Source organism: Falco punctatus (genome assembly GCF_963210335.1).
Source record: "Falco punctatus genome assembly, chromosome: 3".
Lineage (NCBI taxonomy): Eukaryota > Metazoa > Chordata > Aves > Falconiformes > Falconidae > Falco > Falco punctatus.
In genome coordinates this window covers 5,283,335-5,300,271 of record NC_137582.1, presented here as the reverse complement: position 1 = coordinate 5,300,271, position 16,937 = coordinate 5,283,335, and the positions used below count along the sequence as shown (strand labels likewise).

The 16,937-nt window shown below is 43.0% G+C and overlaps 1 protein-coding gene across 2 annotated transcripts in view; it reads left to right on the top strand.

Moving 5' to 3' along the window:
- Nucleotides 1–2,887: 2,887 nt before the first annotated feature.
- The window catches only part of AGO2 (argonaute RISC catalytic component 2), a 52,165-nt gene continuing 38,115 nt past the window's right edge, over nucleotides 2,888–16,937 (top strand). The window contains exon 1 of one of the 2 annotated variants that reach the window (XM_080377745.1): nucleotides 2,888–3,185. In XM_080377745.1, coding sequence (XP_080233871.1) covers nucleotides 3,155–3,185 — 31 coding nt within the window. In that variant the 5' untranslated portion in view covers nucleotides 2,888–3,154. The remainder of the gene's footprint in view (nucleotides 3,186–16,937) is intronic. The other variant, XM_080377746.1, reaches the window with a different exon arrangement.

Genomic DNA, 16,937 nt, shown 5'->3' with positions numbered 1-16,937 from the left:
GTAAAAGAATGCTTTTATAGAGCTTTCAAACCACTATCTCAAATGAAACCTTTTCAAAAACTGAGGTCTTTTTCGGGTGAAATTGCCCAGTAAGTCATAATTAGATTTCACTGTGCTCCAAAACATGAATTGTCAGTGACAGAAAGCATTAGAAATAAAACAAATGATATGGCCTAAAATGAGTGTGCAAGCAGAAGAGCTGTAACTCTCCTTGGTAGCACAGAAATGCTGCTGGAAGTGTGCAATTCCATGAAAATAGCCTGCAAGAACAGCAGGACTTCTACATGAGAAAACAGTGCTTAAATAAAACTATTTAACTAATTTATTATTTCACTGATTGTGCAAGTCTGCAGTCATGTATAAACAGTGATAAGCCCTTTTGCTTATGAAGTGCTAAATCCACAAAAATCAGCTTTAAATCAATACAAGTATATTGCAGTCTAGGATGTTCCAGGTATTAATTGCTGGTTTTGGCATCTCTGTTTTCCAGGGAATTTCTGAAATCAATTGCAGAGTATCCTGTGGAGTCTAAGAGAAGTGTGGGATATGCGTTTAGTGTTTTGTGAAAGCTCCTCTAATATTTCACCTATCTTCTGTTGCTTGTTAACTTGTTTTTTTATTTTTTCTCTTTTGCAGCTGTGGGAGGTATCAGATGAAGTTCCATGTGGGTACATCGCTTTAGCATGTAAGCTTCACTGACTGTTGCTTTAAGGACAGGATTTCACAAGAATGATGTAGAAAGGTGAGGCAATCATTGTATTTGTGTCCCACAGTCAATTTGGGTTTTGTCAATCTATAGGACAGAGATAGCCATTTTCCTGGAAGTCTGTATTGAGCTTACTCCACACGTCTACGAACATGATCTGATGGAGGTCAGCTTCAGTGCTGCTAGTCAGGGTGACCAAATTAGTCAAGTGACATTTTCTAGAAACCTGTCGGTGTGCTTTTATGCTCTCTTGTACTTAAATGCAAGCGGTCTAACAGGCATGATAGTATGCATAATTGTCAGAGGGAGCTACCTTCCGAATCAGACTGCAGAGATTGATATAAATATAGTATTAAATATAGTATTAAAAACCCCTTGATGTTGATACAGGAACTGCATGGTTTCCCTGTCACCTCAGCATTTAGCACTAACTAATTACTAACTAATAAAAGGCCAAATTTGCCTCAGATAACTCTCTTGGCTCATAGTTTTGGGTATTTCTTACCCCTGTTTTCAGCCTTTAGTAAGGTTATATAGCATAAACCAGAAATTTTTGGTGGTTGTGCAAAAATGTTACCCAACTCCTCAAAGAGAGGAAAACAGCAACCCCTTTGCCAGCTCCATTGTTTACAATTTTGCTAGAGCTACCTGGCTTTACTCTAGCATTAAAGTTGACCCATGATTTTGTCCTTTATTTGTTTATAGTTACTGGTAGATCTTTACTTTCCAGTAGTTTGAGAAGCTTGGAATGCAGACAAATCCAAAATCACTCCAGTGGAAACTCTAGTGGTGATAATGGCTTCAGGAACTGTACACTTGAAGTGAAAGCTGAAGTGTTAGTAGCAACCCTTGAATATCTACAAGTGTGACCCAAAAGGAAGAGTAAACATACAGTGAGATGCTTCTATATCACTGCAAATATAGCTGGTGAAGGAGGATATTACTTGGTTTGATGAACCATAAAAACTGTGTGTTTGCCTTGTCCTTCGGCAGTTCTTTGAAGGGGCTTGACTGTTCTGGGATAAGAACTGCATTGTTGTTTTAAAGGCTTCCACACCAAAATGGAGCAGGTGAATGAAAGTATGGATCCTCACTGCTATGCTGGAATTCTGTAACACTTTCTGGTGGAAGCGAGCATCATTAACTTGCTCTTTGCCTCCTTAGCAGGTTTAAGATTTTTTTCTCCCCACTTTCTCCTCCTGAAAGGAAGAGGTACCAATGAGGTGATTACAAAACGATCCTGCAGGAATCGTCATCACTGATACCTCCTGGGTCTCAGTGCATCATACAGAACAATACTATGCTTCTTTCACACTATTGCTAGTTGGCAATGCCCCATACTATACATACACACAACCAAAGATCCCCTGGTTGTACAAGGCAGTGAACTACACCACCACAGCTGGGTTTCATAGATACACAAGAAGTGGATGTGCTATGGAGGTGTGAGATCCATGAGGTAACTGATGTGATTGTTTTCACAGCAGCGTTGCCTTTGTCTCATAGGGTGTTAGGGAGGAATAAAAGTGAAACAATCAAATCCAATTTTCAAGTAAAAGGGGCCCCTCAAGATCAAGCAGTATGTGTAACATTGATGCCGTTCCAGCATCCCTTTCAAGCATGCAACTAGGCAAACTGCCTCAAAGGAGAGGCAGGAGAGAGCGAGCTGGAGGCACGCAGTTCTTTTCCAAGGTCTCATTGAAAGGCAGAACAAGCCTCAGCAGTCCTGGGTGCAGCACACACTTTTTGTTGTAGTTTGACTGTTAATGTTGCACCTGCCTAAGGCAGAAGCTTGGTAAAAAGGAGCCACGGTTCACCTTGGTGGGTGACTGCACGGCCTAGAAAGGCTCCTGCTACAGGCGGTTTGTGTCCGGTTCGCCACATTGCCAGACTGTAGGAAGAGCAAAGCACAACGTGCGTGGGCACTGCAGGCAGAGCTGTTCGGATCCAGTTGCTGTGGATGTGCGGGGTAGGAGGGGGCGGCGGCAGGAGGGCGGGCGGCAGGCGGGCGGACGGCTCGGGCCGGGCCCAGGGCGCTGAGCGGGCCGCGGGGCCCCTGGGGCTGGGCCGGCCGCCCGCGTTCCCGCCCGCCGCGGGGGCCGCGGGCAGGAGGGCGGAGGCGGTGGCGGCGGGCGGAGCGCCCCTGCCCCGTGACCCCGCGGCTCCGCCCGTCTCCCCACCCACCTCCCCGCTCCTCAGTGCCGCCGAGTAACCTGGTTTCCCGGCGTCGGCCCGGCCCTCTTCCCTCTTTTCTTTTCTTTTTTTTTTTTCCCCTTTCCCCTTTTTTTTTTTTTCCTTCCCCCTTCCCTCCCCTTCCTCCGCCTCCCCCTTCCCCCGACAGCGTAGCCGGGGCTCGGGCTCGCTCCCTCCCCCCCTTCCCTCCCCTCGAGGTGTTGCCGCGGTAGGGAACTGGAGAGAGGCGCCGCCTCCGCCGCCGCACACGGAGACATGTACCCGGGAGCCACCTCCGCCGGACCCGGTGAGCTTTCGGCCGGTTTCGTTTCCTTCCTCCGGGCCTGCTCCGAGCCGCCGGAACGACTTTCTCTTTCTCTCTCTCGGGGCGGCGGGCCCGGAGCTCGGCGGCCGGTGTGCGTGGCTGTGTGCGGGGCGGGGGAGGGGGACCGCTGGCGCACGAGGCGGTCAGTCAGCGCGGGAGGCGGCAGGAGCCCCCCCGGCGGCCAGCTCTGCCCCCCGCCCCCCCCGCCCGCCAGGCGCTCGGGCCTGGCTGGAGCCGCTGAGGCCGCGGCCGGCCGTGCTTGCGGGGGAAGGAGGGGTCAGGCCGCCGCCGCCACCTCGGGGAGGGCGGTGAGCGAGCCTGCGTGTCCGGAGGCCCCTTTTAGGGGAGGGTCGCCTTCCCCTGCCCTCCTCTCCCTCCCCCTACCGCGGCGGGAGGCTGGCCCCGGCCTGGGGCGGGGAGGCGAACAGCGAGGCGGCGGGGAAGGAGGGGCGGGCGGGCGAAGGGGGGTGAGGCGAGGGGGCTGCTCCCCTCTGCCGGGTGAGGGGTCCCCTCGCGGGGCTCTGGTAGCCGTAGCGGTGGCTGCTGGGGGCGGTGGGAGACGGCAGAGATCCCCCCCGCCGCCCTCAACCCACCCGCTCCCCTCCCCGGCCCGCCGCCGGTCAGTCCCCGGGGTGTCCCCTCGGCTGTGCGCTACGTGCTGCCTTCGCCAGGCCGGCGCTCGGCTGTTCCTGCCAACTCAGCCTCCTGCTGGCAGCGCGGGGCGGACTGGGGTCTCCATTTCCTCCCTTCCCGGCTCCTCGGAGCGGCTGAGCCTCCTGGGCTGGCCCCGGGGACCCGTGGCGCCGGGCGCAGGAGTTGGGGCCGCGTTGTGCTGGCAGCGTGTTTGTCAGCGGCTGTGCTGCGCTGCTTTGGGGGGTTGGGGTAGGTAAACCGTATCCAGATGTCGGGTAGGGCTGGGAGAGGTTATCGGCTTCGTGAGATGTCTTCAGGCTCTCTCACGTAATGAAATCTGGGAGCGAAGGGAGAATGAATGTGGAGAGAAGAAAGGTTACCAGCTTGCTCGGGGACGTTTCATATTATTTAGGGGAAAGATATAAATAAAAAAAAATACTGTGGGAGTTTGTGCAGTTAATATAGGACAGTGCTTTTTCTCTCTAGTGTTAGGCTGTTTCAGTGGTGAAAATTTTTAAGTAGAAACTACAATGTTTGGGTAAATGGTACCTAGGTTTTTTTCTAGAAAAGTTTCAAAATAAGTGGAACTTTATATTATGGTTCTCAACAGGTTTGCATAAAATCTTTTCCCTTAGAGGGATAATCTAGCAAAAAATAGTGTAGTGAAAAATAGGACCTGTAACTGAGATGTCTTTTACTGCCTCTTACAAATGCTTCTACATTCATACCTTGGAAGCCACAGTTAGATGCTGGGCTTCTTTTTTTCTCTGATTTCATTCTCTTGAAGGCACAAGAATCTAGAAGGACAATCAGAATGATTGTTTTCCTCTTAGGAGTATAGTCTCTCTGTTTTTACTTTCCTGCTTTTCTTTCTACAGTGTGTGAAGGCTTTTACTAGGCATACCAGGAAGATCTCTGCAGCTGTGTGTATCCGGACTGATGTTCAAGATTTTGCTTTTATGTATAACATCATTTGCACGTTTCAGTACCAATTACTGTGTATAACTATTGATGTAATCATTTGGTGGCTTCTAGTGTCAGGCTCTCTTGGTTAGGTACAGGTATATTTTCAGTTTACAGGTATTCACGGTGCTCAAATTATGCTGTTGTTGTCAAGGCAGTTATGTTTGCCTCCTATTGATAGATCTTTTTCAAAATTGTATGTAAGGAGGCAAATAATTGAAATATTGCCAGTGATGGGCTGAGAGTAGTTTTATGTGTGGGAGTCTCTTTATCGTCTTTTATTTGCTCTCTATCTGATCCTACCGCTCTCCCTTTCACTTGGAATGATCTTACTTTCACAGCACCAGTGTTGGTGGCTGCTGTTTACCATCAGGGACCGACATTCGGTGTGTAAGGGTATTTGCCCCTTATTGGAACAACCCTTAGGCTCTTGACAGAACAAGCCCTATGCTTTTACGGAGTCCTAGGTTTGTACATGTTACTGGTGTGTGTCTGGGGCTCCTGGTATTCAGCTTCATCCAGCCAAGCTCATCTTCTGTCTTGTTTACTTCCTAGTTTATCTCTGTGGCTCAGCCCTTTCCCCCTGCGCAGAGCTGGGCAGTGGCAGTGTCTGTTCTAGGGTATGAGCTGTGAGTTGCTCTTCACATTACGAGGCTCTTCGTTTCCTTCCTGTCAAATCATCCATAGAGAGCCTTAGCAGCACACTGACTTCTAGCAGTCCAAATAGCTTCCTGTTCCACACCAAATCATAAGGCAGGGCACTGGGGTAGAGTCTTTTAAGAGAGCGTGGCTATACTGTAAACTAGTCTGGACATAGGGACAGTCAGCAGGATGCTTAGTTGTCTTGTGTAAGGCTACGTGGCCCATGAGCTGCCAGTGAAAGTCCCCTTCTGTATGTTAATCTGATACCTATAAAATGAATGTGTGCTGAAATCCTGTTCAGAGGAGTGAGCAAGAAGTGGATGGCTGTAAACCACACTGAGCCGCAGCTGCTGTGAATGCACAAGAGCTCCAGCCTCTACATGTCTGTCAGCACATCCTTGACACTGTGTAAATGCTCCATTCATATCTCCTGTAACTTAGATCTCACCGCCGTTTGCTTCTCCAAATGTTGCTGATGCAGACAAGCTACTTTGCTTTTCCAGGTCCTGTTGCCAAACTGGACACCGCAGCCAACCCCATTCTGAGGGTGCCTGTGGTGCTGGCCTCCTGCCAATGTAATCGCTCAATTTGCCACAGGGTTTGCTATTTTAATCTTAATTCTTTTTCTGGAAACAGTGTAAAGCAAGTTAGGAGGCCATATCTGACTAATTTCAAAAAATTGCTGCCAAATGTGGAAACTTTGTTCAAACGTGCTGTTACATGGGGAATAAGATTTTTTTATTTTTAAATTTTTTTTATATAAGACTGGGACATCATGAAATAACTGTTTTCATGGTTAGGGAGCTGATGATCAGTGCGCCTGTTTCCCAAATACTGTTTTGAGTTCTTGAATTGGTGTTGAATTTGCTGAAACATTGTGCCCATACACTTTTTTTTGCTTTCAAGAAACTGTAAAAAGTAAAAAATCCAAACAGATTATTTTTTTTTTAAGAAGTTTGATACTGCTACATTTTGGTATTTTTTCTTGAAAGACAGAAGAATGTCAAAGTGGCATAGTAAAAATACTGCTGTTTAAAGAATTGATTAAAACTTGTGTAAACTTCTGTAACTTATGTGAATACCAAGGTATTCATAATTCTAAACCTCGCATGCTGTAGATTCTCTTTTTCTCTGAAAGGATATTTAACTTTTGTCTGGTACTCAAGGGCTTAATTTATTGTTGAAGCAACAGTTGTCTGAAAAACAGTGTCTTCGTGAAGGGGCTTATGGCTTTGCATGTAAAATAAAAACTTTTTTCCTAGCACAAGAAACAACTTTGAGGCTTCTGTCAAACTAGTGAGACTAAGGTTGTTTTCTCCCTTGTAATTTAGTTGTAAGTTACTCTTCAAAACTGTTAATAAGCAGTTGAAAATTTTAAGTCTGTCTTGTTTTTCAGTGGAGGTACTTGTTAATGCCCGTATATTTTCCTGAAGTTATGTGATGGTTGGATATTGATTCTCTTTAGAACTCTTTAGTCCTAAATGTGGTGAAGGGAGGGGTGTGCTTGTGGTGTTGCCATTTCTACCACCCCATCTCATGGAATTTAAGTCCACTCATCTTAGAAAGGCTTTTCTGTATTCTTTCGGGGATAGATCTGGACCTGTTCTTACTGTGCTAGTTCTGCTGGTATCACAGAGTTGCCCAGTTTCTTTGGCTTAATTTTAGACAGTAAATTATGCTGAAATTCATCGAAAGCTGCCATACATAGAAGAGGAAATGAGAATTTAGCGTACAGCTTCAGCGCTCTCCTGTTCTGTGTGAGAATTTTCCCTTAAATCGCATTTGACAGTTGCAACCTACAAAATGCAGTGTAACTTTTTCAAGTGTAGTGTTGTCATGGCCAGTGTATTTTCCTAAGGAATAAAAAGATTGTGTATTATGTTGCTTCAGCTAGCTGTGTAGTCTTAACGTGGCTTAAAGGCAAGGTAGTCATTTGCCGAAAAGATAATTGATGTTTTCATATGTGCTAACCAAACTTTCTCCTTTCCTTAGTGAACTGAAGTATAGTATTTGTTATATGAGAAGTGAAACATTTTTTCCAGCAGTGATTCTCTTACTGACTGCAGTTACATGGGATTTTGTACACTGATTTTGCCTTTGTCTCAAAGTTTTTTCACTTTTGCGGAATCATCATGTACTGATACATACTTAGTGGTGTGTTGTAATGTATATAGAAAGAGTACAGAGGAACAGCCAAACCTTCCTGACTTCCAGGAAAATACTGCTTTCACAATTTGTATACCCTCTCCTGCACTGCTATTGCCACCAGTCCCTCTATTGTGCAGAAGGGTGGGAAAGGGTGTTAAAATGATTTACCTCTGTAAGAGAAAATATGTCTTGGATTATCATAGTATGGTCTTGTTCTTCTACCCACTTGGAACAGTACAGGAGGGAAGGATTTTTTGATTTCAGAAAGCAGCCTATCTAAATACTTTTGGCCTTCCAGAAGTTGCAGGGATCAAGTTGATGAATGCAGTAAAGTTCTAACTGCTAAACTGGCTTTGCAGACGCACAGTTCAAACTAATTAGGAACTTTACGTGCCTGATGAAAGTCTTGTTTGTGTCAGCTAAGCATGTGCTGACAATATCTTTACAAAACTTGCAAGACTTGTAAAAATTTTGTTGTGTATTGCCTCCTTTATTTCAAGTATTAGCAGAATACTTGGTTAGATTTTTAGTGATGGAATTATTAATACTCAGACTACCAGAAAATATTACTACATTTGAAAATGAAGAAAAGCCAACCTCCAGTGTCTTATTTTTGCTAAGTTATGAACTAGAAAAAAAAATAGCTGGTGGAAAATATTATGTAGTTTTAACTGTGGTGGCTATGGGTAGGGATCTCTTCCATGCATTGTCTAATTAATTTGCTTTAGCGTCATGCATCCTTTCTGATGCACACACAAAGCAGCCCACTAGAATATAAAGCATCTTCTATCCTATCGACTGGGGAAGTGCAGTACTTTCCAACTCAGTGCAAGGTTTTGTGTTTTTTTGTTTTCTTTTTACAGTTATTGTAATACCCAAAGTTCGACTTGAATGTTTCCTTATGCATTTTATGCTATCAAAATTGGGAAAAGTAAAAGACAGACCCAAATAGCATCATCCCCAGATACACGGCACAAGTCCAGTCTATCTCATGTCTTACACTTTTTTTGTTGCAATTTGTTAGTACGTACTTCTCTTTGCTAGCCATTTCTAAGAAGTAGTGCTTCAAAGAGATCTTTTTAGTACTGTCCAGGAAGTTTTTTTAATCCTCAGGCTGAGGTGTTGCCCACATTTTTGTATACTCGTGACACTCTTAATAGATGGTGTCTTTCATTGTGTTTAGTGAGCACCATAGGTTAGTGTAATTCATTCTAACCTCTCCATTTTAAGATGTTTTTTTGCTTTTACTGTTCTTTTCAGAGTAAACTTAGTGCTTTTTATTTAAAAGTTTTAGTATGAGTGTTATTTAATCTGTTTCTGTAGTCTTGCTTTGTATTTTGTATTGAGGAAAAACACTTCTCCTAAATCTTTCTTACGGGTTTGCTGCAGCTGTGAAGCAATGTGGTACCTGGTGACCAGGCTTTCTAGAAAGAAAAGTTTGGGGTTTTTCTTTTTTTAAACTGCATGACTTCACAAAACTGGGCACAGCCAAGGTAGAAGCAAACCATTGATTTAGATGGGAAAGTACTGTTGATAATGATATAATCAAGACAGTCCAAAGCTGCTTTTGCTGTTTTTCTCTCTTGCTGCCATCAGTGTTGTCTTTTTGAATATGGTTCTCATTGAGCTGTCCACAGTGCTGCTAAATTTTGTTTATATTTGGGTTGTATAACAGATTAACTTTTTTTTCTCACAGATGTGGCTGGCAAGAGTAATTCATTCTCTTGTTATCATTTGTTAGTCCTCTTCCATTTTTTGCCAGAGCTGCTCCACTGTATTTTGTCTTTGTTGTAGGTCTTCGGCTCTGTTCACCCTTCATTAAGCAAGCAACTGAAAAATGAAACTTTGTTGCTGAAAGTAGATTTAAAAGTTGTCTGTGTGTCAGCCTGTAATTTTACATTCATCTTAAACTAGGCTAATTCAGCCCTGCTGCAGAAAGAAATGGTTGTGCAGGAGTGTACTGTTGGGCAGACCAATCCCAACTGAAACCAAGTCCCGTTCATTCCTTGCCTTCATAGCCTCTCCTAGTTAGTTTTAGCTGCTTTGCTTCTCTGCAGGAGCACTCATAACACGCGTTCTGGGATCATCGGGCAGAGTGAACAGCTGCATGAGGGCAGGACTTCACTTTCAGTCCTAGTTCAGTTTTACTCTAGTTTAAGTTGTGTGGGAGCTTATTACTGCCTGAGGTGAAGTTGTTATGGCCTGGGTCCCAGCATTAATGTGTGCCATGATAGCTCTGCCATTGTGAAAGTCTTTATCTTTGAGAGAAGTATTAAAATATTTAACTTTTCAGAGATACAGAATAACTATGCACATCTGCAATGTCTTAGGCTCCACATCTCCTTCCCAACAGCTCTTCTGGCAACAGCCTGATCACATTCCTTTGCACAAGTTGCTTTATACTCAGAAGACGGAGAATATACTTAATGTTAACTTTTTCACCTGTGTGAAGAGTTAAATCACATAGCACATGATTTCATAAAATATGTGTAAGTCTGAAGAACGTGTGTTTAAACAGTATGTGAATTTTATGTTTCATTATGTCGTTTCAAACCTGTGTTGGGGTGTGACTGAAGCAGGGTGGCTGCAGAGCAAAAAATAAGTCTCTAGTCTTTTGAGGAATAAACTAATCTCAGCATGTCATCTTGGGGAGCTTGAAAATAGACTTTTGAAACTGTGTTGGCTTTACAGTACAGATTGTGTATAGGCAGTCAAATTGATGATTTTATATGTAGTCTAGAAAAAAAATTGTAACTCTTATTCTGGCCAGGCAAGGAGCTGACTTGGCAGGCTGTGTTAGATAACGTGGGTGGCTGTTTGAGCTGCTAATGTCAGATTGGAGCTTTAGAACTTTTTGTCTCAGTGATGCTTTTTTTGTGTTCTTAGTTCAGTCATTAAATTTAAGTTAGAGCTTATTAATGTGAGAAAATAATGAAATTTAAATCTTAATTTAGTAGTAGGAAGTGTGTGTGGATGGTCTAATTTAGATTTATTTTAAATAAGCCAATTTTAGAAGAATTCCCAAGAGGGGAGGTTTCACTGGCTTAGCTAGATCAATCTAAAAATTGTTTGAAGTTAAACTTGTCATGTAGATGAATAAAGCTTTTAAACATAATTATTACTGGGGCCTCATTATATACCTTCTGAAACTTGTTTAGCAAGTGTTTACTATTAAAGGACAGGCGTCTATTCATATGGAGGGTAAATTCCTATCTAAATGTTGCTGTGTTCTTGGCTTTGCTTATCCTTTGATAATGAACTTATTTCATTGTCCTTTCATGGAACTTGTGGTTTGCAGTGAATGCTCCCTTTCTATGTTTTTTTTAATCAGTCCCACTGTTAGTTGTGCTCTCTTGCTCCATCATACTCCTCCATTGTTTCTGAAATTTTCATTTGTTCCCATGTGGAGGACAAGACATTGGGAGAGCAGGGGTTTTCTTGTTTGTGCTTTTTAACTGCCAGTGAAACGTAAGGTTTAGCAAACAATAGTGCTTGTCAACGTCAGCTGTTCTGACTTGAATATTTCTGTTGAGAAAGCTATGTGAGACATGGGTTTAAAAAGAAAACCCAAAAAACCACCAACCCTCCAAACCACAGACAAAACAAAAATAAAATAGAGAAGAAACCCAAGTTCAGGTAGAAATGACAATACAGAATAATGAATGTCTTTGTGAACCAATATACTTCTTGGGAAGATCTTCAGTGTTTAATGAGGAGTGCTTAGGAATAATTTGTATGAATTCAGAATATTTGCATAAGGGTGTGTTTTTTTAAAAGGTGAGAGCTTCATTCAGAAGGTGGAAACTTCCCACCAGGGCAAGGAAGTGAAACTTCATTGTTTGGGTCTCATTATGTGATTAGAATACAGTAGTGGTATTTTTTTTTTAATTGTTTCTGACTTGCAAATCCCCTTTAACGTAAAGTTTCAGTGGAGGTATAGGCCTTTTATATAGAGGTAGGAAACTTTTATGTGCATTTTATTTTTTTAAACTTAACTTTCACAGAATCCTTAAAATAATGCACAGACCAAAAATAGAAATTTACGGGACTAGGTGCCACATGGAGTAGTGTTTTGATAGTGACACTGCAGGAGAAAATTATTTCCAGAGGGGAAAAAAAATAATCTGTGAGGATTTCTATCTCCATATAATAAGATGCCATTGTTTACCATTTAATTGGTTGGGTTGGAAGGGACCTTAAAGATCATCTAGTTCCAGCCCCCTGCCATGGGCAGGGGCACCTGCCATTAGACCAGGTTTCTCAAAGCCCCGTCCAGCCTGGCCTTGAACACTGCCAGGGATGGGGCACCCACAGCTGCTCTGGGAAACCTGTGCGAGTGTCTTACAACCCTCACAGTAAAGAATTTCTTCCTAATACCTAATCTAAATTGTCCTCTTTCAGTTTAAAGCCATTCCCCCTTTTTGTATCCCTACAGGCCTTTGTAAAAAGTCCCTCTCCAGCTTTCTTGTAGGCCCTCTTTAGGTACTGGCAGGCTGCTATAAGGTCTCCCAGGAGCCTTCTCTGCTCCAGGCTGAACAGCCCCAACTCTCTCAGCCTGTCTTCATAGGAGAGGTGCTCCAGCCCTCTGATCATCTTTGTACCCCTCCTCTGGACTCGCTCCAACAGGTCCATGTCTTTCTGATATTGGGGGGCGCCCCAAGCTGAAAACAGTACTTGAGGTGGGGTCTCACAAAATTTGCTGTCTCCTCCCATGGCGTTGCTGTCATGACTGGGATGGCACAGTGCCACAGCTGAGTTTTGGTTTGTATCAACTAATACGAGAATTTAAGTTGCTTACAAGAAACAGGTGGAGGAAAAAAACCCCAAGATGTAATAGGAAAAAAAATTCTCATAGGGGAGTTCTGCTGAAAGCCTACAGTCCCATCATATCTCAGTTATTCCATTATTCTGAAGCTGCATTTTACCCCTCTTTTCAGCGATGCTGAAAACCACAACCCTATCTCTTGAAACCGCATTAGATACTGTTAGATCTCTTGCATGTTGAAGATGCTCCTACAGCTGCTTTCACTATCTAAAATGACAAAATAAAGCATAACCTCAGCTCTTAACTGTGAGATTTCTATTTTGAAACTAAGCTATGAGAAGTTTCATGGTTTTGTAGATTAATCCAGTGTGGGTTTGGGAAAAGGTTTCTTTTTCAAAGAAGGCATGACTGCTTCTGAGTTACAGTTCAACAGTGAAGTTTTGTAAATTAAAAATATTTTAGGCATGAAGACAACTTAAACATTTTATTTTTAGATTTTATACAAAAATAATGCTAGGCAAAATCTGTGGGGCTATGAATGTGCTTGCAAAGGTACAGCGCAAAATACAGCCATCCTAGCTTAATTCTTTAATAAACTGAGCACAAATAATTTCTGTGTTTCATTAAATTATATACAATGTGAATACCCCAGGGAATGTGGATGTGGGGCCTCTGTGGCACTAGTTTCCAGCTGGTGAGGCCCAGTATGCTAGAAAGATATGCCAGTGGCAAGAGTAAAGCCCAAGCCGTTCGAGCTTGTTAAGCTTAGTGGAGCTTGAGTGCACGTGTGCCCTAATGTGTCTAGTAATACAGAAGGCTGGAGGAGAGGCATGGGGTGTAATGGCAAGGGAAAGGAAAGGTGTCGGTAGAAAGGCTGGGGGACCCACATTGTGCTGAGAACTACGACGCTGGTTCAGGTGCCTTAATATATCCAGCATCTGTTCATGAGCTATAGTTCTTACTGTTTCTAAGGGGCTGGGGGAGGAATATAGAAGTAGCAAGAAGTTGAGGTGTAGAGGTAATGGAGTGTCTTAGCAAGGTGTACAGTCCTAATGCTGTTATTTGATGGCAGATTGTGCGTGCAAAAGGTGTTGAAGTACTTAATACAGGGGATTTGGGGCTGAGTACCCCTCGCTGAGCTCAGTTGTGCACCTGTCACTAGGTGGAATGGGGGCTCTGCTCAGGGCCGAATGCAAGTGCTTATTCATCTGATTTTCACACCAAGTAGTTTGATGGAAACTTAAGTCTGTGCATTGAAGTAAATATTATTGGAAGAGTCAATATTGTGTAAGGAAGTCATGCTTTACCAGCCTTTTAGAGACTTAAAACAACAACAACAAAAAAAGGAAAAAAGATTAAAGACAAGACAGTGGAGGGCACGTTATGCCCTTTCTGGCATGCCTCTGCAGTTGCAAGTGTCAGCTAATATAGAAGGAGGGGTAGCCATGTTTCTTTCCTAGCCTAAATGAAACATCTCAGCAAAAAAGGGGGAAGGGAAGAGTAATGTGGGATGATGAATACAGAATGTCTTGTCTCACCTTCTGTAGAGAAGAAGCAGCATGAAAGGAGGAATAGGTGCTAGTGGGTGGGGTTTTCTTCTCGTAGGAGTTGTGTGCATTCACTACATAGGCTTTTTAGAGTGGCAGAGAAGTGTGAGTGTGTTGAACGGAGGCATTGCTCTTTACAAATGCAGAAAATACTATTATATCCTTTATTTCAAATTTCTAGAAAAGGCATCTGGAATTAGTTCAACATCATTTTCTAAGGCATGGGAAAGTGAATGAACAATTATGGTCAAGTGTGATAAATAGCACTAAATGTTCTCCATTTTCCCCCTCATTGAGTAGAGGTTTGTGTGAAGATGGAGTTATTTTGTAGTTTGGATTCACATTTAATTTTAAACAGGGTTGCTGACTTGTGGGTAAACTATAAGCATCCCCTCTATTGTTTGGATGAGGCTCGTTATTTGGATGACTTAATTCAACATTGCAGTTCATAACTAAAAGCATTTCTCTGCATCCATTAAGAAGGATTTCAGTAGTACTTTGTACAGTTTTGCGTACAGGGATCAGTTAAGCCACCTGGTTTATTAACAGTAAGGATAGATGATTTACACTCTGTAGACTCCTTGTGTGCTCTAATGGTGCTCTTCTGTCACTCACTGGACTTGCAGGTGGCTGGTAGAGTGGCGAGAACCAGCTTGTTAGTATTTGAAAATTTGGAGGATAGCTTTGAAGATCTAGGCTGCAAGGAGAATGTGGGAGGAAAAAGAATGTACTGACACTTGGTGTCTTCTGCTAGTTGGCATAGTCCCAAAGAAGGGACAGTGTGGACTAGGAAGAACCATTCTTAGTTTCTCACCTGCTGCTTTCTTGCTAAGGCGTGGATCTCTTCCTTCTTGGTTCTCTGGCAGTTTGTTCTTGTAGTCTTTCACATATTTGTGTTTGAAATGTGGTTATAACAATACAAAGCAAACTGGATTAATGTCTTGTTTCTTTTCATCTCTGACTGCAACATCTGCTCACAGCATAGGTGTCTGGGAGTGATTCTGGTCTCTGTGGATCGTAGCACTTCTGGCACTATAAAGAGATCACATCTCTCTGTTACAGAGGTCAAAACCTAACCAGGGTAACCAAGGGGGCAATAGATCTGTAACTGATTATTTATTCCAGGCAAAACAATCAGAATGATTTGGGTTGGAAGAGACCTTTAGAGATAATCTAGCCCAACCTGCCTGCCATGGATGTCTTTCACCAGATAAAAGGGTTGGTTTGAAAGTTAACATTACTTGAATTCTTTTGCAGTAAGTGGCAATTATTCAGTAAAAATAATGTCTGGATCAGGTCTACAGAACATTAATGAGATACAGGCTTGAAGGCAATGCTGTTAATCTGGCATTTTGACTCCTTGTTAAGGTATTTAATTTTGTATTATAACACCAAGGAATCGGAAGCAGTCTGGTGGAGTGGGATCCCTAAATGTCTCAATAGTCCTATGTGGGACTTAAGATGTAATGAAATATGAGGACAGCTCCTTCAGTTTTGCTCATTGGTATTGAAGCAGCTCTAGCTCTGATCGTCCACCTTGGCATGTGCAATGTGTTGTGGCTAGAAAGTGTGTTAGCTGCTCGCTGAGAGAACAGAAGAACGTTTAGAGAGGGGCTACATCAAAAATTATGTGAAAGGAGTTGTATACAAATCCTTGCCAGGATCTGGGCACAGTTTATATGGGCAGAGCGAGAAAAGAAGTAACAGGAAGGTAACACATGCAGAAAAAATGGGGAATGCAAGAAGATAGTTGAGCTAAGTGTCATTAAGGGTTGGCTTCCAAGTGTAAATGGAGACACATGGTGGCCTGGGCTGAGCAGGTGTTTGAGAGAAATACAGGAGCAGACTGAATGTGATGGGGAGTGGAGACACCGTATCTCCAAGAGATCTAGCTGTTGATAGCATTTTAGGGACCATTCCAGGAAAATAACAATTTACCAGTTGTGGGGTGATACATGTGTAGGAAACCCATGGAGAATATGAGAGAAAGATTACCAGTTGTGTGTTCAGAGGGGGAAGGCACTCTGGTGACAAAGATGGTATAAAATCTAGCCTCAGACACAGGAGAGAGAAACAAGGAGTAAGTAAGCTTGAGCTTTAAGAAAAGGAAGTGGAGATCTGCAGACCTAGTGATCCCAATGATGGATACAAATGACACCTTAAACCTGTGTGCTGGAGCATGCAGAGGTGTATACAGCTAGAGTTGCAGCCAGTTCAAAGCAGAAATGTGGCCCTGAGCAAATAAAACAAGAGTTGTAAAGCATTGTTAATAGTGCTGCCTGTTTACTTTGCTACGAAGTAAAAGGACAAGTAACGTCAGGAGCCGATTTTGATGTGTCCAATGACCACTTTGCATGCTGTACAACTTACTGGCATACAGGGGGTTCAGCAAGAGGTTAAAGGAGTTGTCCTAGGAAGTCTTACGTATGCTTTATTTGCATGAAAAATGTAAGAATTGTTTCTCCCTTTTGCTCTTTACATATTTCCATTCCCTTCCAGTTGTCTTATCAGGTTATTTACTAGGCTCTACCAAGTACTGTTTTTCTTGAGGATGCATTATTAGCAGAAAAGCTCATTAAATCTGGCAATCACACCTTAGTAAAGAACCTTAGACAGTTGATATCTAAGATAACGCTGTAACAGATACTAGATTTAACTACAGTTCTGATTACATCATCCGTTCTGCTTCCCTCCAGCACTTTTCTCGTGGTTAGTTGAATTCTTGGGGATAATCAATGTCAGTTACCTTTGTTATACATCATCTAATCCAACAATGTTATAGTTTGACTGAAGGACTCTTAGTTTCCATGCTCTAAAACATGCTTAATGGACGTCAGAGACAGATGTAGAGGTTCAATATAGATTATTCTGCTGCCATAATATCAAGGGACTATGAGCTGCAGCTTTGAGCTTTCCTTATCTTTTAGCAAACACGGCCAGCCTTTCGCCTATCTTTCTGTAACAGTTCTTAACAGAAAGGCACTGCAAAAGTTAAACTTCTCCATAAAACCCAGACTGTACGAAAACTTGGAAGAC